The sequence below is a fragment of the Astyanax mexicanus genome, chromosome 9 (genome assembly GCF_023375975.1).
Source record: "Astyanax mexicanus isolate ESR-SI-001 chromosome 9, AstMex3_surface, whole genome shotgun sequence".
Classification (NCBI taxonomy): Eukaryota; Metazoa; Chordata; class Actinopteri; order Characiformes; family Acestrorhamphidae; genus Astyanax; species Astyanax mexicanus.
Window position 1 is genome coordinate 8,264,014 of NC_064416.1, and position 25,987 is coordinate 8,290,000.

General features: G+C 39.3%; 1 protein-coding gene across 1 annotated transcript in view; it reads right to left on the minus strand.

Annotated features, from left to right (window-relative positions):
- LOC103033205 (SH3 and multiple ankyrin repeat domains protein 2) overlaps window positions 1–25,987 on the minus strand; it is a 230,313-nt gene that overhangs the window by 65,170 nt on the left and 139,156 nt on the right. Inside the window, exons 12-16 of the mRNA XM_049483310.1 lie at window positions 19,490–19,629; window positions 19,051–19,164; window positions 12,947–13,028; window positions 6,147–6,229; window positions 3,327–3,451 (exon numbers count right to left, since the gene is read on the minus strand). Of these exons, the coding sequence (XP_049339267.1) occupies window positions 3,327–3,451; window positions 6,147–6,229; window positions 12,947–13,028; window positions 19,051–19,164; window positions 19,490–19,629 (544 nt within the window). The remainder of the gene's footprint in view (window positions 1–3,326; window positions 3,452–6,146; window positions 6,230–12,946; window positions 13,029–19,050; window positions 19,165–19,489; window positions 19,630–25,987) is intronic.

Sequence of the window (25,987 nt, forward strand, 5' to 3'; positions counted from 1 at the left end):
AGTATAGAGTGTGTACAGTGCACAGTGACTGTATAGTGTGTATGTATGAGAGTATAGAGTGTGTACAGTGCACAGTGACAGTATAGTGTGTATGTATGAGAGTATAGAGTGTGTACAGTGCACAGTGACAGTATAGTGTGTATGTATGAGAGTATAGAGTGTGTACAGTGCACAGTGACAGTATAGTGTGTATGTATGAGAGTATAGAGTGTGTACAGTGCACAGTGACTGTATAGTGTGTATGTATGAGAGTATAGAGTGTGTACAGTGCACAGTGACTGTATAGTGTGTATGTATGAGAGTATAGAGTGTGTACAGTGCAGTGACAGTATAGTGTGTATGAGTGTGTATAGTGCACAGTGACAGTATAGTGTGTATGTATGAGAGTATAGAGTGTGTACAGTGCACAGTGACTGTATAGTGTGTATGTATGAGAGTATAGAGTGTGTACAGTGCACAGTGACAGTATAGTGTGTATGTATGAGAGTATAGAGTGTGTACAGTGCACAGTGACTGTATAGTGTGTATGTATGAGAGTATAGAGTGTGTACAGTGCACAGTGACTGTATAGTGTGTATGTATGAGAGTATAGAGTGTGTATAGTGCACAGTGACTGTATAGTGTGTATGTATGACAGTATAGAGTGTGTACAGTGCACAGTGACTGTATAGTGTGTATGTATGAGAGTATAGAGTGTGTACAGTGCACAGTGACAGTATAGTGTGTATGTATGAGAGTATAGAGTGTGTACAGTGCACAGTGACTGTATAGTGTGTATGTATGAGAGTATAGAGTGTGTACAGTGCACAGTGACAGTATAGTGTGTATGTATGAGAGTATAGAGTGTGTACAGTGCACAGTGACAGTATAGTGTGTATGTATGAGAGTATAGAGTGTGTACAGTGCACAGTGACTGTATAGTGTGTATGTATGAGAGTATAGAGTGTGTACAGTGCACAGTGACTGTATAGTGTGTATGTATGAGAGTATAGAGTGTGTACAGTGCAGTGACAGTATAGTGTGTATGAGTGTGTATAGTGCACAGTGACAGTATAGTGTGTATGTATGAGAGTATAGAGTGTGTACAGTGCACAGTGACTGTATAGTGTGTATGTATGAGAGTATAGAGTGTGTACAGTGCACAGTGACAGTATAGTGTGTATGAGTGTGTATAGTGCACAGTGACAGTATAGTGTGTATGTATGAGAGTATAGAGTGTGTACAGTGCACAGTGACTGTATAGTGTGTATGTATGAGAGTATAGAGTGTGTACAGTGCACAGTGACTGTATAGTGTGTATGTATGAGAGTATAGAGTGTGTACAGTGCACAGTGACTGTATAGCACATCAGAACATAATGTGTATGAGTGTGTATAATGCACAGTAAGAGTACAGCATATCAGGATATAGTGTGCATAAGTGTATTTAGTGCACAGTAAGACTATAGCATTTCAGAGTATAAAGAAAGAAAGAAAGAAAGAAAGAAAGAAAGAAAGAAAAGATGGGCCGGGGTGCCTATAAAACAGCGCCAGAGCAAAGAAAAGGGGTGACAGAGTGTGAAAGGAGTGAAAGTGTGTGAAAAAGAGACAGAGAGAGAGAGAGAGAAAGAGAGGGAGAGAGTGTGTGTCTAGAATTTGAAAAGATAGAGAGATGGAGAGAATAAATATGGACAGAAAGATGCAGCTTCCCCTCATTTCCTGCTCCATTCATCCTCAGACTGTGACTCTGTAGCTTCTCCTAACGATAGAACTCTGTCTAATCATCACTCAGCACACACACACACACACACACTCACTCGCTCGCTCGCTGCAGCTGAACAGAGTATGTGTGTGTTGGTAAACTGTATCCTCAGAGAGTCATTTAAAGGATGTAAAACTCTTGAGTTTCTGCAGAGCTCTTTTCCATCCACTGCTGAAGAGCCTTCAGACATCTATTTACTATGTATTCACATATATTTACTATGTAAATATACAGCTGAATACTGCAGAATCCTGCATGTTTTATTACAGAGAGAGCACAATTAGTCAGTGTATCGTAGGTATGGGTATGGATGGTCACAAGCCATCAAACCAAGCTTGAATTTTTGCACCAGGAGTAAAGGCATAAAGTTATCCAAAAGCAGTGTGTAAGACATGATGCCAAGATGCATAAAAACTGTGATTAAAAACCAGGATTATTCCACCAAATATTGATTTCTAAACTTTTGTTATTTCAGTCATTTCTTATTTTCTGCAAATAAATGCTCTGAATGGCAATATTTTTATTTGGAATTTGGGAGAAAGTCTGTGTGTAGTTTATAGAACAAAACAACAATGTTCATTTTACTCAAACATAAACCTATAAACAGCAAAATCAGAGAAACTGATTCAGAAACTGAAGCGGTTGCTTATTTTTTTTCCAGAGCTGTTACACCCTTACTAGTTGTACCCAAATCATTCATACCCACGCAGGGTGAAACCCTACACCCAAACACCTCCAACTCAACACAACCTGAACCCAGCCTGAGTCCGTGTTCAACTCAGTCTAAATCCAGACGCAACTCAACTCAGCCTCAACTCGTCTCAACACAATTCAGCCTATACTCAAACTTAGCTCAACTTAGCATGAATCCAGACGCAACTCAACTCAGCCTCAACTCATCTCAACTCAACTCAGCATGAATCCAGATGCAACTCAACTAAGCCTCAACTCGTCTCAACTCAATTCAGCCTATACTCAAACTTAACTAAACTCAGCATGAACCCAGATGCAACTTAACTAAGCCTCAACTCAGCCTATACCCAAACTTAAATCAATTCAGCGTGAATCCAGACGCAACTCAACTCAGCATCAACTCGTCTCAACTCAACTCAGCCTGAATCCAGACTTAACTCAACTCAGCCTGAACCCAGACTCGACTCAACTTAACTCAGCCTGTATCCAGACTCAACATAGCCTGAATCCAGACTTAAATCAACTCAACTTAGCTTAAGTCCAGACTCAACTCAGCCTGAATTCAGACTCAACTCAACTTAACTCAGCCTGAATCCAGACTCAACATAGCCTGAATCCAGACTTAACTCAACTCAACTTAGCTTGAGTCCAGACTCAACTCAGCCTGAACCCAGACTCAACATAGCCTGAATCCAGACTCAACTCAACTTAACTCAGCCTGAATCCAGACTCAACATAGCCTAAATCCAGACTTAACTCAACTCAACTTAGCTTGAGTCCAGACTCAACTCAGCCTGAATTAAGACTCAACTCAACTCCACTCCTAAACCAACTAAAACCGATGAAACACAACTCAAAAAGCATATAGTAGAAGAACCACCTAGATCTCTTACCTCTATGAGGAAGTCTCCCGTACGAAGCCCCGCCTGCCATGCCACGCCCCCCTCATCCACCGACTCCAGGTACTGCAGTGCTGGAAACGCGGGAGTGGGTGTAAACTCCTCTATGGGTGTGTCCGCTGGGAGGGAGGGGCAAACAACAGATATCATTACTTCTGAATGAACAATACAGTTCTTGTTAATCATATCAGCTCCTATAATGTTCACTATGTTCCATCTGAGTGGAACAGTGTCTGGAACAGTCCTGTTTCCTAAATAAAAGTACTGAAGAATAGCGTCTACTTATAGAGTTCCAACACAGCAGCAAAAACAAAGGATCGGGGTTAAAATAGCCTGAACTTTAAAACTCAATCAGATTTGATCCACTTAGCTAGTCTGCATCCATGCTCTTCTCTTCTCTTGCATCCTGCTTATACCCCCCATTCCCCACACACATCCATATTTAAAAATATACATAATCAGCAGGATAGTCTCTATCAGTGTCCAATCAGTGACAAGAACAATATTCATATTAAAATATTTGATTATGCACTCTGTCTGTGTGTGTTTGGCCTGCTTGGTTGTTTGTGTGTGCAGATGTTTCTATGTGCAGGCAAAGTAAGGAGCTGTAGCCCACCAATGACCCCTCACTCACACACACACACACACACACACACACACACACACACTGCTGACTGTGGTTTAGCTTCTGTCCTTCTGGATGTAAAAAGCAGCGCTGACAAACTGACACTTCTCATTCATCAGCCTTTACTGTACCACACACACACACACACACACACAACCACACACACACACACACACACACAGAATGAGGTACTGAAAAAGAGAGAAGTCACACACACACCTCTCTCTTTCTCTCTGTCTCTTTTAACTGTAACTTTGCTCATCATCAGTCATCACACACACTCTGTAAGGTGTGTAATACACTCGCACTGACATTTAAGAGCACACACACATACACTGGAACTGTGTGTGTATAATCTCTTGTCTTTAGCCCCCCTCAGCACAAAGCTTCTGAAATGGGTATGAAGTGTGAAGAGTTTATGAGTGTGTGTGTGAGTATAGTGAATGTGTATATGTAAATATATATGGTTTAGTGAAAATATATGAGTGACTGTAAGTGTAAAGTGTGTGTATGAGTGTGAACAGTGAAGGGATACATGAGTATAAGTGTATATGAGTGTGTTTGAGTGAATTTAAAGTGTACAGTAAGTGCATTAAGGGTATGTGTGCTTTGTTTACATGCATATAAATGTATAGGGATAACTGTAGTACGTGTGATATGTAACCTGCATGAGAGTACTGTATATGGCTTCTATATGGTGCACAGTAAGTGTTTACTGATTGTATAGGGCACAGTGGCTATACAGTGTGTATGTATGAGAGTATAGAGTGTGTAATGTGCACAGTAAGAGTATAGAGTATCAGGACATAGTGTGTATGAGTGTGTATAGTGCACAGTAAGAGTACAGCATATCAGGCTATAGTGTGCATGAGTGTTTATGAGTGTGTATAGTGCACAGTAAGAGTACAGCATATCAGGTTATAGTGTGCATAAGTGTTTATGAGTGTGTTTAGTGCACAGTAAGACTATAGCATATCAGAGTATATCGTGTAAGAGTGTGTATAGTGCACAGTGACGGTATAGAGTGTGTATAAGTGTGTATAGTGCACAGAAAGAGTACAGAATATCATGCTATAGTGTGCATAAGTGTTTATGAGTGTGTTTAGTTCACAGTAAGACTGTAGCATATCAGAGTATATTGTGTATGAGTGTGTATAGTGCACAGTGACGGTATAGAGTGTGTATAAGTGTGTATAGTGCACAGTAAGAGTATAGAGTATCAGGACATAGTGTGTATGAGTGTGTATAGTGCACAGTAAGAGTACAGCATATCAGGCTATAGTGTGCATGAGTGTTTATGAGTGTGTATAGTGCACAGTAAGAGTACAGCATATCAGGCTATAGTGTGCATAAGTGTTTATGAGTGTGTTTAGTGCACAGCAAGACTATAGCATATCAGAGTATATTGTGTATGAGTGTGTATAGTGCACAGTGACAGGATAGAGTGTGTATAAGTGTGTATAGTGCACAGTAAGAGTACAGCATATCAGGGTATAGTGCGCATGAGTGTTTATGAGTGTGTTTAGTGCACAGTAAGAGTACTGCATATCAGGCTATAGTGTGTATTAGTGTGTATAGTGCACATTGATGGCATAAAGTGTGTATGATAGTGTACAGTGCACAGTGATGGTAGATAGTGTGTATGAGTGTGTTTAGTGCACAGTGTTGGTACATAGAGTGTTTTGTGAGTGTGTTTAGTGCACAGTAGGAATAGAGTATATCAGGGTATAGTGTGTATAGTGCACAGGGATGTTGCACAGTGTGTATAAGTGTGTGTAATTCACAGTAAGAGTATAGCATATCAGGGTATAGTATAGTGTATAGTGCACAAAGTTGGTACATTATTTGTATGAGTGTGTACAAATCACAATAAGTGTATAGTGTATCAGGGCATAATGTGTATTAGTGTTAATGCGTAAGTATGGTGCATAGTTATGGAACATTGTGTGTATGAGAGTGTATAGTGCACAGTAAAAGTATGGCGTATCAGGGTATAATGTGTATTAGTGTTTATGAGTGGGTATAATGTACAGTGAGAGTACAGAGTTTGTGTGTAAGTGTGTATTGTGTTCACAATCACTTTTACCATCCCCCACTGTGTTCAGTGAGTTTATAAAGTTGTGTGAGAGTGTGTAGTGAGTGTGTGTGTGTGTGTGTGTGCTGGTGTTTATGAGTGTGCAGACTCTTACCTTTAGCCCCCCTCAGGACGAACCCGAAGCCCTCCTCCTGCTTCTTCTGCAGCTCCACGGTTTTCTGCTCCAGCGCGCAGTCGCTGTTGAGGAAGCAGCGCGCGAGGCGCCCGTTAGTGTTTGTGCAGCCGGACACGCGCATCAGCGCCCTGCGCCCCGGGCGCGCGTGCATGGCGAACGTGAGTGTGTCAGCGCGGGCGCGCGCGGGTGTGTGCGTGTGAAATCAGTCCAATTCAGGCACAGGCAGAACCGAACCAGCCCAGCATCTTCATCATCATCCTCCTCCTCCTCGCACAGGGGTGGCGCGCGGGAGGCCGGAGCGGCGCGCGCACCGCGTGACGTCGCTTAGAATCATCACACGTTAAATAAATGATGAAGAGGACGGCGGCGAGGATGAGGATGGTGATGATGATGATGAAGGCGCGCGACACGGACAGACGCAGCACGCAGGTGAGCCAAGTACGCGCACGTGGAGCATTGGTAAGAGAGTACGTGTGCGTGCCGGTGTGTGAGAATGCGCCCGCGTACGTGTTTTTGCGTGCGTGCGTGTGTGTGCGCGCGTGTCGCCACTTCTTCTCTCATCGATCGCAAAAATCCGTCAAGTTGCAGCAGCTCCAGACCAGAGAGAGAGAGAGAGAGCGTGTGAGAGTGAGAGAGAAAAAGAGATACTTAAAGAGAGGGAGGGAGAGAGTGTGTGAGATACTCAGGAGAGAGAGAGGGATAGAGGTGGAGAGATGCTCAGGGAGAGAGGGAGGGAGAGATGGAGAGAGAGAGAGAGAAACTCAGAGAAAAAGAGAGCGGGAGGGAGAGAGAGGGAGGGAGGGAGTGACTGTGTGAGCGAAACTCAAAAGAGAGAGAGAAATAGAGGTAAAGGGGTGCATAGGGAGAGAGAGAGAGAGGGAGAGAGCATGTGAGAGTGAGATAGAGAAAAAGAGAGATACTTAAAGAAAGGGAGGGAGAGAGTGTGTGTGAGATACTCAGGAGAGAGAGAGGGATAGAGGTAGAGAGATGCTCAGGGAGAGAGGGAGGGAGAGAGAGGTTGAGAGATACTCAGAGAAAAAGAGAGCGGGAGGGAGAGAGAGAGAGAGAGAGAGGGGGAGAGAGCATGTGAGAGTGAGAGAGAGAAAAAGAGAGATACTTAAAGAAAGGGAGGGAGAGAGTGTGTGTGAGATACTCAGGAGAGAGAGAGGGATAGAGGTAGAGAGATGCTCAGGGAGAGAGGGAGGGAGAGAGAGGTTGAGAGATACTCAGAGAAAAAGAGAGCGGGAGGGAGAGAGAGAGGGAGGGAGGGAGTGACTGTGTGAGCGAAACTCAAAAGAGAGAGAGGGTGAAAGAGTGTGTTTAAGAGAGAAAGAGGGAGCAAGAGAGGAAAGGGAACAAAGAAGAAGAGAGAGAGATAGAGAGAGGGAGAGAGAAAGAAAGATAGGGAGAAGGCAGATGCAAATGAAGCATCAGAAGTTGAGAATTTTCTACTACGGTCATTAATAATAATAATAATAATAATAATAATAATAATAATAATAATAATAATAATAATAATATTATTATTATTATTATTGCAATATCTAGGGTATTTTTCACTAGACACAGTAAACACAGTGTTTAAGAAATCAAGCAACACTGCTGTGTCAGATACACTCATACCAGCACAACTAATCAATCAAAAAGTTCAGTTAACAGCAATAATTTTGTAAGTTATTGTATAATTAAAACAACAATAATGTTAATTATTGTATAATAAAATAAGTAATAACAAACAATAGTAACAGCACCAAATATATAAAAAACAATATTAAGAAGTAGGGAAGCACCAAATATTTGGCAACTGATATAGACAAAAAAATGCCATCTTGGTGTCAGAATTAGTGTAGGAAAGACAACAGATGGCAGCTTCAATTTTATTTTTACACCCAACACATGTTGAAGGAAATAGAGAATTTAGCATCACTTATAGCACACAATTCCAGTTTACTCAGTTTCACACCTCTTCTAAAACTGCCTGTTTTCCAGCTGAAAGACATGAGCTGGGGGTTAGCTAAGCTAGATAGCTAGTAATGTTAGCTAGTTGAGCTAACTTAGCTTTAGCATTAGTTTGTTTATCAAAAGACTGACTGCTTCTCTGCTGGATACATGTGACTAAGTTAAGGAACTCCTTCAAGACACTGAGAAAACTATTCCAGGTGATCCAGGTTCTAAATCTAAACATATTATGGTTTATTTAACATTTTATTTACAGAATAATTCAGCACCTGTATAACCTGTATATCTTTAATATAGTCTTCAATATGTTTCTTCAAATTATTTAGCAGTGGACAAAGTGGTACATTTTATTAAAATCTGTAGGAAATCATTAATATAATCTGTATTATTTAAGTTTCAGACAAAAGTTTTCATTTCGGTTCACCCCTTATATTATTATTAATTTTAAAAAAATCTTAGCCAATGAGGTCAAGCAAAGTGTAAGTGGGTGGGACTAGTTGTAGATTAAATTTGTTCTTTATGTTTACAAATATGGGTTGCCGTGTAAATAATAATAATAATAATAATAATAATAATAATAATAATGATAATGATAATAAAAATAATGATAAAATAATCTTTCAAAAATGGCTTTGATTTGATCTCATATAGCTATAAAGGTGTGTGTGTGTGTGTGTGAGAGAGAGAGAGAGAGAGAGAGAGAGAGAGAGAGAGAGAGAGAGACTTCTGCAGTCCTAGCAACAGTGCGGGGGATGCTTAGTTGCCCTAGCAACGCAATCCGGTGTAAAAGACGCCACGCTGATGTAGAAGCAGCAGACAGGTTGTGTGAATCTGCCGCGCCCTCACACACACACACACACACACAGTACGAACAGGTAAAGGCAGTGCATTTTCAGTTAAATCAGCATCCATCCATTGATGCATTTCTTTCATAGCAACTTTCGCTACGCCAGACTCTAAAGAACTCTATTCCATTCTAAGTAGCTTTAAGCAATAGAATGACATAACTTATCAAACTTTTTAGTAATGTTAATTGCTTATGTCCATTCATAGGTCTAAACGAACAACATTAGCTATGACAGAGTGCGACGGTGCAGTGCAGGAACAGCAGATTTAGATCAGTTTAAAGCAGCAGTCTGTAATTTTTGGGGATTCAGGGATTTAGAGACCCCTCTGGTGAGAATGTGTAATTGCATGTGAAAGAGTACTTCTAATGCAGGTTAATGTAAATAAACTTCTGTGTGAAATTCTGTGATTTTAGCTTATTGTTCATTCATGCATTTTCAAATGCAGAGAGCAATTACCAGCTCTTATTCAATAAACCTACCAGACCACCCTGTTTTTAGAGTTAATAAATTAGACATTGCAGGGATGGTCTTGCCAGGAACTCAGAAATACTACTTCTTTCATTTTGAAAGAAAACAAATTCAGGGAATGCTGCTTTAATGCCTTATTGTTGCTGACCTATTCGGTGACAAAGCTCAGCTTTCCCACAGCTTTCTCTCTCATATAAAATCGCTGTTCATGTCAAATTTAATGTCAACTTCTGCATTGCTATGTGAAATTCTGTGTTTTTGAGTATACAGGTTTGGTTATTTTGTTAATTTTATAAAATCTTGTCATAATGGAGATAACACTGACAATATTTTGTCTTCTTCCTACTAAGCAAATTCTACTACTTTCAATTTAAAATAAAACAATCTTAAAGAGTACTGCTTTAATGCATTATTGTAGCTGACCTATTCGGTGACAAGGCTCAGCTTTCCCACAGCTCTCTCTCTTTTTTCTGTCTCTCTCTCTCTCTCTCTTCTCTGTCTCTCTCTTTCTTTGTCTGTTCTGTGTCTCTGTCTTTCTGCCCACGAACAGTTTGCTGTTAATGTAAACTTTAATGTCACCTCCTGCATTGCTGTGTGAAATCCCGTGTTTTTGAGTATACAGGTTTGCTTATTTTGTCAATTGATAAAATCCTGTCATAATGGACATAGAAGTTACACTGACCAAACCTTCCAGACCACTCTACCAGTTTTTAGAGTGTATATATCAGATGTTGGAGGAACGGTCATGCCAGGACACTGATACCTTTATATACAGAATTTTTTATCTTCTTCCTACTTAGGAATTCTACTGCTTTCATTTTAAAAGAAAAATCGTAGGGACTGCTGCTTTAATGCCCTATTATAGCTGACCTATTTGGTGACAAGTCTCAGCTTTCCCACAGCTCTCTCTCTTTCTGGCCATGAATAGTTTGCTGTTCATGTAAAATTTTAGGTCCCCATTCTGTGTTTTTGATTATGCGGTTTTGCTTATTTTGCCATAATGGATATAGAAGCTACACTGACCAAACCTACCAGACCACTCTGTTGTAAGAGTTAGAGGTGTGCCATATCATATCGTACGCAATAATATCGGCAACATTTTTGAATATCGTGAACGATATTACACCCTGAAATATCGTGCCATATCACCCACCCCGAATTATTACCTGAGGGTTAAATTGTTTTGCTGTTTTTAGCAAAATTATATATATATACATATATATATATATATACATATATATATATGTATATATATATATATAGACATATATATATATACTTGAGACAGATTATATCTATCCAGTATCATTATGTTACTTTAATCTTAGACATATGGAGATATTTGGAGTGCATTACTATTAATATCATGACATTCTGGATTATTGAGTTTTGTTACAAATCTGATAAACTTTTTTTTTAATATCTCAGTTAGGGCTGTGCGATATCATATTGTATGCAGTAATAAAACTTAAATTTATTTTTTTGCAGTAGAATATATATTTTTTAATTCGGTGGTTTGTCATCGCACCAAGAGTATCGTTATCGCAAAAATACCATGAAATATTGTGATATTATTTTAGGGCCATATCGCCCACCCCTAGCAAGAGTAAGAGTGGAGGGATGGTCATGCCAGGACACTGATACCTTTATATACAGTATTTTATCTTCTTCCTACTTTGGAATTCTACTGCTTTCAATATAAAAGAAAAAAAATCTTAGGGACTGCTGCTTTAATGCCTTATTGTAGCTGACCTATTCGGTGACAAGGCTCAGCTTTCCCACAGCTCTCTCTCTCTCTCTCTCTCTCTCTCTCTTCTGTCTCTCTCTCTCTCTCTCTCTCTGCCCATATCCGGCCACGGACAGTTTGCAGTTCATGTAAAATTTAACGGCACCTTCTGTCAGTTTAAAACAACCCGGATGAATATTTAACAGAGCGAGCTAGTCACAGTGTTTCAGCCTCCGGGGGAATTCAGCTCGAGTTGGAGAGAAAGCGAGGCTTTTGAAATATCTCATTAAAAAGTCACTCTCACTGCAGAGCTATGAAGTACGTTTAGCTCAGAGATGGAGAGAGATAAATATTACTGCGCTATAAATGAGACATCATTTACACTGGCCACTTTATTAGAAACATGCTGTTTTAGCAGGCTGTACCTGGAGGCATCAGACTGCAAATAACTGCATATACAGAGCGTCTGTTAATGTGACCAATGGCACCGTAACACCACATGATCAATAATATTATTATTGACTAGCGAGTTACCCTGACATCTCAGCTACAACTCAGCTACTCCATGTAATAATGCAGAGGACCGACAGCTAATGCAGATCAGTGTAACTGCACTTTTACGATACAGCAGAATAAGGCTGTAACAACTGATTTCTTAAGGAAGAATACTGAATAAAATGTGCCAAGATAAACACAAGGAAAACTAACTGTTGGAATTAGACACTAAAGTTAAAAGTCATAATTTATCCTGGCCACTTTATTAGAAATATGCTGTTTTAGCAGGCTGTATGTGAAGGCCACAGTTAATGTGTGTCTGTTAATGCGACCAATGGCTCAGTACAGTAACACCACATGACACCACAATAAGTCGACATCTCGACTACAACTCGACATACAGCTGTCAGTCACTTAATTACTTATTTTATTGCAAATTATATAGCAGTTTGTACTCACTTTTTGTTTAAAACATAAATGATATGCAATGTGTACTCACATTCTCCCTAATTCAAGTGAATGATTTGCAATTCGTGCTTACATTTTTTTTTTATTCAAGTGAACGATTTCTTTAATTCAAGCAAGCGATTTTTATGCGCCTTTTTTTTAAAGATTATGTGCACACAGGCAGGATAAACACACATCTCCAGTGTTCATGTTTGCTACAATGTCTTTTTAGGGCCACTCTTAAAAAAAATAATAAACTCACAGTATTTTAAAGGAAATGTAGTTCCTGCTTAAACTGCTTGGGCTGCAGTTTAAGAGCGGAGCACAGAGGGAGGGAAAGAAGCATTCTTTGCTCATGAACTGTTACAGGGCTGCTGTGATTACCATCAGTTATCTACATTTCTAACCTGCTGCTTATTAATGCTCTGTTATTACAGTTAGATAATACAGGAACCAGATTTTGACGTGACGGTGTCCCGGTAGCCTAGCCTTCATTTCCCCGCCGTGAGACGCCTACCGTGTGGGGAGTGTGTGCGTGTGCTGCTTTGTGGAGGCTTCCTGCTGCCCTTTTCTTTGTTTTTTGAGACCAAAGAAACATTAATACAGTAAATTCCAGTCATGAATACAGGAAATAAACCTTTTACTGATGCAGGATGATTGTTTGTGTGTTATATAAACTATATCAAGATCGAATATACTTTAAAGCAATATATGCTCGTCAAAATTATGAACAATATGGAATTGTATTTATTAATTTCTCAATAACTAAGATTTAAAATTAACTTTTGGAATTAGAGACTGAAGTTTATCAGAAACACTCATGCAGCCGGCCGTACCTGGAGGCATCGAAGCTGTCGTAGGAGCCCACGGTGTAATGCCGGAACAGCTTCTTCCTGTCCGTCCGTTCTGCCCGACTCTCTGGGGAGAAATCGATCACAGTGTGTTCAATAACCAAACAGAGCAGCACTTCATCAATCACTTTACACCAGACAGAGCAAAATCATTTATCAATAACACTCTTTAAAAGCTGGAGCGGAATCCGATCACAATGATCCAGAGAGTTTCGTCCCAAAACTCTGGATAGTTTATTGATTTTCCCACATAAATACTATAAAACATGTTTTCCCAACACTTCCAATACATCACTACTCTAAATCACTGACTGTGGAAAACATTGATACATAATGTTCTAAAGAAGTTGACCAACTATGTTTTCTCTCGATATGCTTAAAGGAACATTAATTAATATTTCTTTTATATTTTCTGTAGTAACTCATAACATGATCAGGATTTATCATGAGATATTAAGGAAACATGCTAAGTTTGAACACGGGAAGCTCTCGTCAGCAGAGCTTCAGCCAGTATTTTCTTATTTGAACCATGTGGTATGTCACGGTAATCTCTGTGGGTTGTATTCTACGAATCTACATCCACAACCTGGGTTGCCAGGTATAGAACACAACAGCTTACAAACAGTGTGCTTACATTACAGTAGCAGAACTTTCTTTAATCTGTTGGCTGCTAAGATGAACTGTAGCTACTTAAAACAGGGTATCGATAAAAAGAAGAAAAAAATATGTTTTTCTCTCAGACATAAAAGGCGCTAGGCACATTTAAGAAATGTTGTGCTGTCCATGCTTACCTACAGCGAAATATAAATCAATGGATTTTACTTAAAGCTATCACCCAATATTAATAATTAAACTAATTATAATATTACAAATTTGCTGCAGTTCAGTCGACAGCTTTACATCGATAGATTTCTACAGCCATCAGGGAGCAACTGGTTGACTATCCTTTGTGCATGTGTGTATGCACGTGTGTGTGTATGTATGTGTGTGTGTGTATGTGTGTGTGATTAGGAGTCATCAGCATGCACATGCTAAAGCGCTCACCTCATTAGCATAGTGATAATATTCTCTTCCACACACTCGTGCACTACACATTGTTTTCCCAACTGCTTTCAAACAAGCACATGTGACACCACTGCTTAAAAAGCCTTCTCTCAACCCCGCCCAGGTTGATAACTACAGACCGGTCTCACTACTACCCTTTCTCTCTAAAACACTCGAGAGAGCGGTTTTAAATCAGGTCTCTGGCTTCCTCTCCCAGAATGACCTCCTGGATTGGTCCTGGAACCAATCTGGATTCAAAAAAGGACATTCTACCGAGACGGCTCTGTTGTCTGTGACTGAAGCGTTGAAAACTGCTAGAGCTGCAGGTCAGTCCTCAGTGCTCATTCTGCTGGACCTCTCGGCCGCCTTCGACACGGTCAACCACGACTTCCTCCTAACTATACTTTCAAACATGGGGATCTCAGCCAATGTGCTGTCATGGTTCAGATCATACCTCACTGGGCGCTCGTTCAAAGTGTCGTGGCAAGGACAGCTGTCCTCAGCCCACTCCCTATCCACTGGGGTTCCCCAGGGTTCGGTACTGGGTCCCCTTCTCTTCTCAATATACACTGCCTCTCTTGGTCAGGTTATCCACTCACATGGCTTTTCCTACCATTGCTTTGCTGATGACACCCAGCTATACCTGTCATTCTCACCTGAAGATAACTCAATCTCTGCACGGATATCGTCGTGTCTCTCTGACATATCCTCATGGATGAAGGAGCATCACCTTCAATTAAATCTCTCAAAGACTGAACTTCTGGTTATACCAGCAAAACCATCTTTTCAACACAAATTCTCTATAAGTATCGACTCTCTCTCTCTCTCACCGACAAAGGTTGCTAGGAACCTGGGTGTCATGGTTGATGACCAGCTCTCCTTCACGCACCATGTGGCCTCGGTTGCTCGATCCTGCCGCTTTGCGCTTTATAACATCAGGAAAATTAGACAGTTTCTGACGCAACAGGCCACCCAACTCCTGGTACAAGCAGTCGTCATCTCACGCCTCGACTACTGCAATGCCCTGCTAACTGGCCTCCCGGCCTGCGTAGTAAAACCACTCCAAATGATCCAGAACGCAGCACGTCTGGTCTTCAACCAACCAAAATGGGCACATGTCACCCCGCTGCTCATTGAGCTCCACTGGCTACCAGTTGATGCTCGCATCAAATTCAAAACTCTTACAATCGCCTACAAGGTGATGACAGAACAGCTCCTTCCTACCTGCACTCACTCCTGAAGGCTTACGCTACCTCCCGGCCGCTGCGCTCCTCCAATGAACATCGCCTCGCTTTGCCAAACACTCATACAAAGCAATCCAGACTGTTCTCATACAGAGTTCCCCAATGGTGGAACAAACTACCTTCCACTACCAGATCAGGAGAATCTCTCGCTATCGTTAAGAAACTCCTGAAGACAGAGCTCTTCAAAGAGCACTTACTCTCCTAACACCTCTAACACACTAACTACTTCTAACCCCATTTCCTTCTTCCCCTCCTTCACTTCTCTATCCCTTTATTTCCCTTCGACCTCCTTTAAGCCCTATCTAAAAATGGGTTATCTAAATTCCTATTACTTTTGTACTTCATTATTGTAAGTCGCTTTGGACAAAAGCGTCTGCCAAATGAAATGAAATGAAATGTAATGTAATGTAATGTAATGTAATGTAACATTAACAACCTGTTTCATCTGTGCTTTTTAATTAAACCCTGCTTAGGAGGCACCTGTTTGTGTGCGTGTGTGTGTGTGTGTGTGTGTGTGTGTGTGTGTGTGTGTGTGTGTGTGTGTGTGTGATTTATCACTCTATGACTCCAGTTACAGCTTGTCACACAATCAGAGTCACTTTTATTTTGTAGTCTGTCTTTACATGTTTTTTAAAAAGTAAAAGTGAATATAATGATGATGGTGATAATGGTGATTGATAGAGAGAATTCTGCCTTTCTTTTATATTTTGGTCTTCAGAAAGGCTCCACTCATGTGGTCATGTTTGATGAGACGTCTAATCCTCATATTGAACCAGGAACAGGGTTTAAAGAATTTTAGAGAAGTTATAAAATCGTATGCATGTATACCATTCTTTTAAAACGTATACACAAATAATATTACACGCAAAAAAGCTTAACCCAGGGATCCAGACAAACTTTTGTCAAAATTCTCCCAGAATTGTCCCAAAGCTTTCTGTCAGTTATCCTAAACTTAATTTGTGTATTTCTTGTGTATTTAGTTGGCTATATGTATTTATAGGTTTATGTTTGAGTAAAATGAACATTGCTGTTTTATTCTATAAACTACAGACAATATTTCTCCCAAATTTCAAATAGAAAAATTGTAATTCAGAGCATTATTTGTAGAAAATGAGAAATGACTGACCTCAAATAATACAAAGAAAACAAGTTTATATTCATAAAGTTTTAAGAGTTCAGAAATCTTAAATATTTGGTGGAATAATCCTGGTTTTTAATCACAGTTTTTTATGCATCTTGGCATCATGTTCTCCTCCACCAGTCTTACACACTGCTTTTGGAAAACTTTATGCTGCTTTACACCTGGTGCAAAAATTCAAGCAGTTCAGCTTGGTTTGATGGCTTGTGATCATCCATCTTCCTCTTGATTAAATTTCAGAGGTTTTCAATTTGGTAAAATCAAAGAAACTCATCGTTTTTAAGTGTTCTCTTGTGTTTTTCCAGAGCTGTATAATTAATGTATATCTTTGTTATAGGGCTGCACGGTGGCGCAGTGGGTAGCACTTCCGCCTCACAGCAAGACGACCTGGGTTCGATTCCCGGCTGGGGCGACCCTGGTCTTTCTGTGTGGAGTTTGCACGTTCTCCCCGTGTCTGCGTGGGTTTCCTCCGGGTTCTCCGGTTTCCTCCCACAGTCCAAAGACGGCACGTTCAGGCTAATTGGAACTTGATTGAAATTGCCCCTTAGGTGTGAGTGGATGTGTCTGTGTCTGTCTGCCCTGCGATGGATTGGCGGCTTGTCCAGGGTGTATCCTGCCTTCCGCCCGATGCCTGCTGGGATAGGCTCCAGCCCCCCCCCCGCGACCGTTCATGGATAAAGCGGTTGACAATGAGATGAGATGAGATGAGATGAGATCTTTGTTATATTTGTGTTACTATGTAATAACAAGCATTGATAACTGTGCCACAGGTATACTTTATTTTCAATTATAGAATTCATGAAGGTAACATTCATATAGATAAAACAATATAACCTATTCCTTACATTTATTTATTTTTTAGTCTGCAGTAAAAGAACTGTCGGTGTGATGTGACACACTCAGCTGATCCTTTTGCGTGATTTTATTTAATGGCCATTTTTTATACATATAGCTGCTCCTCTCTCCTGGTTTTCAATGCGCACTGCTGTTACATAAAATTACATAAAATTACATTTACACTTTTCCTCATAATAACTCTAATATATATTTTTTGATGCTAGCATGTTAAAGTCCATTTGCACATCTTAAAAGCTCAGTTCTGCTGTTAGCTAGAAAGCTGCTTAGTTTCTCTAATCGACACTTTTGAAGCTCGAAAGTTGACTTACATGGTGATCAACCAACCACAATGGAAAATAAGTTTTTCCTCCTCCACGCTAGTGTAACAAAAGGGAGCTTTTTCCAGTAGCGCCACATTGACCCTCCTCCTCTTGCTGGTTAACAGCAAAATGATTGGTTCTATGATGAAACTTCATCTGTAAATAGACTATATGCTAAGCAAAAGGAAAACTCCCAGTGATATTTCAGCTATTATTTGAGCTTTAATCCTGTCTTGTGTGCAGTGAAAGTCCATGTAGGTTTTGATCCAAAACCCTTTTAGAGTATTTCTATTGGTCTATTTTTTACATGTTGTAAATAAGTGCCAGATTTACATGTCAAAAAGTGATAGATAGCTAAATGCTTTTGTGAGACAGGAATAAGATATGTTCCACAACCTTAATTACTTGCTTCAAAATGAGAAATTACCTTTTTATTATTGTATTTATGTTAGTTTATGTTTAACTGTGTCTGTTTCAATGGGATCCGGAGGTTTTAAAGCAATCAGATGGAGTAATTTTGGGCCAGGACCAGTTCATTATACTGGTCGCCACCATGATAACAGTGGAAAGAGCACAGTAAAGTGCTTGGACCGCTTGGATTGCTGTTTGAGGCTATTTTTGTGATGTCATATACACTGAGGTGTGTGTGTGTGTGTGAGTGTGTGTGAGCGCTCTGAGAGCTGAGAGGAGTCAGATATGCTTCAGTTCCTCTCTATTAGAGCTGTGTGAGTGGATGCAGGGCTGAATAGCTGCAGTTATGTAACAGTGTTAAGATGACAGGAGAGCACAGTAACCTCAGTCTCACACAGTCAGAACACACAGACCTGCACATCTGATCCCATAAACCTCCCTTTAATTTACACCAGCACATCATTTTAACAGTTATTAATATAGGGTCATTAATTACCATAGTGTAATGTTAATTTACAGTACACATCACATATAGGTAATTTATATATTGCAAATAGTAAAAGTTAAGGACAAAAGCCTATAGTCCTATAGTGCACTAATTCATATAGATTCACTCTATCTGGATGGAGAGATTTATCTAGATAGGGTTTTTATTGAACGATGAGAAGCCGTAATGAAAACGAGCTGAAATAAAATCGGAGTAACGAGGCGATTTAAGGAGAAGAAAGTTCAGATAATTGTGTGTATATGTAAGAAGTAGAAGTAAAAAGTGGACTGAATAACATTTAATCATAATAATTACTCCAGTAAAGTATAGATAACCAACATTTCTACTTAAGTAAGATAATAAAGTATTCGTACTTCCATTACTTGACACCTATGGTTTGGACAAGAGTTTTATTCAGGGCTTTTTGTGTGTGTTCATGTTTTTAAATGGGCATGCACTTAAAAATGTTCCTCCACTTTCTGTCGAGAAACCTGGAGGTCAGACCTGAGGCAGGGTCAGCACAGAAAGAGAGAGAGAGAGATAGAAAGAGAGAGAAAAAGAGAGAGAGAGATGCCACTACACACTCACAAACACGTGCTGAGACTTACGCGGTCTCTCCTCGTTGGGTTTGGCAGCAATTTCCTCCACGCAGTCTGCAGGAAACCAGCCCACATGCCCGCGGGCACTGCCCTCCCAGTACCCGCCTTCACCAATACTGAGAACTGTGCCAACAAGAACCAGGACACGAGAACATCAAACAGAATCAGTGATTAAATTCACTATTGTACACTACTTTACACTATACTTTACACTGTTTCTAAAAGTGTCCAGTAAGTGGAAGCACAAGGTTGGTAGGTAGGTGTTTCTAATAAAGTGGCCAGTGAGTGGAAGCACAAGGTTGCTAGGTAGGTGTTTCCAATAAAGTGGCCACAGTGAGTGGAAGCACAAGGTTGGTAGAGGGATATTTCTAATAAAGTGGCCACGGTGAGTGAAAGCACAAGGTTGGTAGGTGTTTCTAATAAAGTGGCAAGAGAATGGAAGGCTGACCTTTGACCCGGTCATTCTTGTACAGAGTGATCTCTCCCTCACTCTGAGGTTGGTAGGGTCGAACAGCGACGAAGTGTCGGCCGGGAACAGCGCTGTACAGCTTCCTCCTGGATCCAGGACCGTCTAGACTGGAGTTCGCTCTGTAACAGAGTGAGGAAATTCTTAAATTATTACTGTATTAATAATAAAATATAATAATATTATTAAATTATTATTCATGCGTATTTGATTAGTTATATAGTGCATTATACTTCATATGGACAGATCTGAGTTTGCCGTGGCCTCCCGTATCTCCACTTTAAGTGTTTTCACCTGTGTTCATTTGTAGGTCCACCCTCTCGTTACCTTACCCAGGTGTTCCCTATTTAATTTTCCGCCTTGTGTGTGTGTGTGTATGTATAGCCCTGTGTTTCCTGTTTCCTTTGTCGGTTCTTGTACAATGTCATGTCACTTCAGGTTTCTTGTTGTGTTTTATGTTTTTTTTTTATTATTTGTTTTCTTGTTTATTAATAAATGTACTTGCATTTGCGTCCACTCTCCGTGTCCTCTCATTTACATTTACATTTTCGGTATTTAGCAGACGCCCTTATCCAGAGCGACTTACAACAGTGCTTCAAAGTTACTTAAGATATCCAACGCTAGTTTGTAGACTAGGATCAAGAGATACACAGAACTTAATCATGTTTAGAACCCTAGGAACCTTTTTTATTTATTTTTTTATTTTTTTAGTTTAGGAACTCTTTAAAAAGATGCGTCTTCAGTCGACGTTTGAAGACGGCGAGTGACTCTGCTGTTCTGACATCCAGTGGAAGTTCATTCCACCACCTTGGTCCTGCAGCACAGAGAAGAGTCTGGATGTCTGTTTTCTGTGTGTTTTGAGGGATGGAGGTTCGAGCCGAGCCGTACTGGAAGCTCTAAGAGCTCTTGGTGCAGATCTGGCTTTGACCATCAGTGCCATCAAGTATAAAGGATCTGGTCCGTTTTTGCCTTGTAGGCCAGTGTCAGGGTTTTGAATCGGATGCGGGCGGCAACAGGAAGCCAGTGGAGGGAACGCAAAGGAGTCACATGACTGTCACATTACTGCACAACCCTGACGTTCTGACCTTTTTTTGGTTATTTTCTTTTCAATTTTATTGAAATATTTATTTATTTGTTTTCAATTTTCAAATAAAATGAGATTTACTGACACTTAAATGGTCAAATGGTTGTCTGTTCATTATTATAATGATTTTTTTTTATAGTTTTTATAGTTTTCCTTACTGCTGTTGTTTTGTGATGTTTTTTATTTTATTCTAAGTTTTCTCTGCATGCACATGTTAAATAAATTTGTGTTATGAATTTATATACATTTTTTCAAATACACCATCATGTATATTTAATCACATTATTATATGTTTATCTTTAAAGAAAAGTTTAGGGAAAAGACTATTAAATTATATAATGTCACATAAACAGTCATTAAACAAAAGTCAATTGTTTGTATACAGTTTTGTAAGTATAATATACAATATTATTTTCCATGTGTATTTTACAATATACACATACGTATACAGCTCTGGAAAAAAAAAGATCACTTAAAAATGATGAGATTCTTTGATTTCACCAAATTGAAAACCTCTGGAATATAATCAAGAGGAAGCTGGATGATCACAAGCCATCAAACCAAGCTTAACTGCTTGATTTTCTGCACCAGGAGTGTGTGCATAAAGTTATCCAAAAGCAGTGTGTAAGACTGGTGGAGGGGAAAATGCAAAGATGCATAAAAACATGATTAAAAAACAGGGTCATTCCAACAAATATTGATTCCTGAACTCTTTAAACTTTATGAATATGAACTTGTTTTATTTTTCTTGCACTATTTAAGTACTAATGTTTTTTATATATTACACATATATGTAGATATCTATTTGTAACAGTAATATCTCATTAAAAAGCTACTGTAAAATATACAGTCTTATGTAGTTATATATAGTTTGGCTCCCCTGGTCAAGTCATATATTTCTAACATACATTTATGTTGTGAGTGTGAGTGAATAAGTCCCAGTTTTACAGAGACACTTCTGATCAAACAGCTCCATCTTATGGACGATATCTGTAAACACACTCTTCATACTCAGCTCTCACAGCTCAACTGGAGGAAAGTACATTTGCTGAGTATTATAACAATTATTACACATTAAATATACACAGATATACAATTATGAACGATATTTTAAACTGAAAGCTGTTAAACCATATTCTATACACTATAAATACTATATTTTGAGGGGATTATTAATATTATTGCATTTTATTCATGATAACTTTCCCTGCACTGTTTTGTTTCTTTTCTTGTAATACATAAAAAAAAAACTAACTTGAGCTGCGTTATTAGTCTTTATGAAACTTTTATTACCATAATAGTACCCACATACAGCTTTAAATCTGGAACTATATATAATTTGGATAACAGGGTTGTAACAAAAGGTTTATTATGCATTAATACAACCAATGTTGTGATAACTAGTGATTTTCTGTTGTACAATAATAATAAAGGTCATAGTGAATAAAGCATAAGGTATAGAGAACACATCATTAAGAAATATCTAATTTAGGCTTTATTAAAAAATTAACCTTAGGGCGTTTTCACACCAGCACTATTTGGTCCGGTTAAAACAAACTCTGGTTCGTTTGTAACTTTAGTGCGGTTCAACTGAGCAGGTGTGAAAATAGTAATCGCACTCGGGTGCGGATCAAAGCAACCGGACTGAGGGTCTCAGTTCAATCCTAAATTAAATCTGAAGCTGTTCGTGAACGTGATCCAATCAAACCCAGCTATTAAATATAGTCCATTTATTTGAGCTAAACTGCCGATAAGGTGCAGTTTAATCTGATATATTAGCCAGATAATGCTAATTACCACAGCCATGAACAAACGCTGTGTTTGCGCACGCGTGGTCTGTGCTGCATTCACCGCTCACAGCCTATATTTATATTTACTCCCACGCCAGACAGCTCTGACCAATCAGAGGACACAGCCTGTTTGCGTGGTTTATGCCTGTGTGAAACTAAACCAAACAGAGGGAGAAAACGCTCCAAGTAAACAAACTCATCAATTCGGACCAGAGAAACAAACTACAGGTGCGAAAAACCCCTCAATAACACCCGTACCTTAATAACATTTGTGTTTCTAAAAGTGAGTTTGTTAATAAGCACATTCATAATTATATTACTATACTTATCTAAATATTTAAGTAGTCATGTAAACAGCATATTCCAATTACTTAGATATGAGTAAGGACTACAAATCTGATAATACTCAACCAGAGTATTATGGGATGTCTCAGTCTGTGCACGTGCGAAAACAGACCCAGTAGAAGAAATAAGTGAACAGCGTTTAACACAGCACTCTCTTTTAGAGCGATTCTGTACTGAAGGATTTTATTAATCTTCATCTTCATGAGTTTTCTCTTTATTAGATTAGTTCATAAGTTCATGTAAATACACTGATGAGATTAGTGACAAACAAAGGGATCACTTTATCAGCAGTGATCAGATTTTACGGTAATTTCACTTTTTGCAATGTAAAACACACTGTGCCCTATCTATGGGCGTGGTGGTCTTGAAATGAGCTGTATTCAGCTAATTTTCTGGCGTATTGCTATCTTGGAAACCTAGGCAGATGTCAACAGTCAGATGTTCATTGCTATCTTGACACCTGGACATGCCGCAGTGCACAAAACCAACTTTTACATCAACAAAAAACATGATACTAAAAAAATTAAATAGCTGTTCCTGTAAATGACCTGCTCACACACCTTCTCCACAGCACGACCTCGCAGCTCAGTATCCTCTGCTGAGACTCACAGAAACACTGCGCTGGTGAAATAGCAATCTGCCAAAGTGAGAGAGCGCACCTGGCTCTTAAAGGGAATGGCAAGCGACACTAATTGATTTATTTCACGTTTTGTGCGTTTCGAGCAGCGTAAAATGTACTTTTCCTGTCGTTATGATAGCAAAGACACCCAAAATCAAGATACACAGTGCACAGCTGTCTGCTCGCCTATATATTACTAAAATAGGGCCCACTGTTTGTTTATGAATGTTTGTTTAATGATAGTATACAGTATTAATCTGTCTTAAATCAGGAAACGAGGAGCCTAAATTACTGTCTGATCATTTTACCTAAATATGCATGTTTGATGTTCGAGTGCTCTAAAAATAGTTCCTGATTTAAGCCAGAGCTTACGTAATACCATCCACATCCTACACACATTTCACCCTACAGCTCACTCTCTCACACACACACACACACACACACACACACACACTCACAGTAACTGGTATCAGAGTGCATGTACAGTAGATCAGGCTCCTGAGGGGATCACAGGTTTGATGAAATCAGTGGATCAGATTAGCTGAGGATTTAATTGGGGTCATTGATCACACTCTGAAATATCAGTTATTAACACTCGCCCACATCAGCACCACAGCGGAGAGAGCTGAGCAGTGCTGGGAGGGTCCTGAGGGCTTTAATCAGGATTTTATACGACACGTCATTTCAACATTAAAGGCCAGTTCAGGTTAACGATATATATATATATTTTTTTTAAATTTTTAAATTTTATTAAAATTTCTACTCAAACTCAGTGTGTTTACTTATGCAACAAACATGTAGTACAGTGTGTGTACTGGTGCATACAAACACATGCAATACAGTTAATTTACTAGTCATACAAACATATAATATAGTGCGTGTGATGCAATAGTGGAGTACAGTGTGTGTACTAGTAGATCAAAACAGATGTAGTGCAGTGTGTATACTTGTGATACAAACATGTAGTACAGTGTGTGTACTTGTGATACAAACACATGTAGTACAGTGTGTATACTTGTGATACAAACACATGTAGTACAGTGTGTGTACTCGTGATACAAATACATGTAGTACAGTGTGTACTTGTGATACCAACATGTAGTACAGTGTGTGTACTTGTGATACAAACACATGTAGTACAGTGTGTGTACTCGTGATACAAATACATGTAGTACAGTGTGTGTACTTGTGATACAAATACATGTAGTACAGTGTGTGTACTTGTGATACAAACAGATGTAGTACAGTGTGTGTACTTGTGATACAAACAGATGTAGTACAGTGTGTGTACTTGTGATACAAACAGATGTAGTACAGTGTGTGTACTTGTGATACAAACATGTAGTATAGTGTGTACTTGTGATACAAACACATGTAATACAGTGTGTGTACTTGTGATACAAACACATGTAGTACAGTGTGTGTACTCGTGATACAAATACATGTAGTACAGTGTGTGTACTTGTGATACAAACAGATGTAGTACAGTGTGTGTACTTGTGATACAAACAGATGTAGTACAGTGTGTGTACTTGTGATACAAACATGTAGTACAGTGTGTACTTGTGATACAAACACATGTAATACAGTGTGTGTACTCGTGATACAAATACATGTAGTACAGTGTGTGTACGTGTGATACAAACAGATGTAGTACAGTGTGTGTACTTGTGATACAAACACATGTAGTAGTGTGTGTACTCGTGATACAAATACATGTAGTACAGTGTGTGTACTTGTGATACAAACAGATGTAGTACAGTGTGTGTACTTGTGATACAAATACATGTAGTACAGTGTGTGTACTCGTGATACAAATACATGTAGTACAGTGTGTGTACTTGTGATACAAACAGATGTAGTACAGTGTGTGTACTTCTTATACAAACACATGTAGTATAGTGTGTACTTGTGATACCAACATGTAGTACAGTGTGTACTTGTGATACCAACATGTAGTACAGTGTGTGTACTTGTGATACAAACATGTAGTACAGTGTGTGTACTTGTGATACAAACACATGTAGTACAGTGTGTGTACTTCTTATACAAACACATGTAGTATAGTGTGTACTTGTGATACCAACATGTAGTACAGTGTGTACTTGTGATACAAATACATGTAGTACAGTGTGTGTACTTGTGATACAAACACATGTAGTACAGTGTGTGTACTTGTGATACAAACACATGTAGTACAGTGTGTGTACTTGTGATACAAATACATGTAGTACAGTGTGTGTACTTGTGATACAAACATGTAGTACCACACATACACTAGTGACAAACAATCATGAATTAGAGTTTGTGCACTAGTGGTGTAAGCACGTGCAGTACATGTACTGAGACTGAACTTTTAGAAGCAGTGCTCTGAGAACACTCTGCTTGTTTCAGTGAAATTTAAGTCAGTAATAATTAATAGAGGATTATGAGACGCCTCCGCTGCTGCCAGTAATAACTGTGATGTCTGAGGGTTAAATAGACCTGCAGTGATGCACAGCTGAGCTGACCTAAACCATGAGGTCATAAAGAGGCTTCTATTATGTCCTGCTTGAGTCACATGTAGTGAATCACTTCTGACATTTCCCAAAGACAGACAGACAGCTGTCCCCTCACCTCACTGCTCTGCTGTTTCAGCCAGA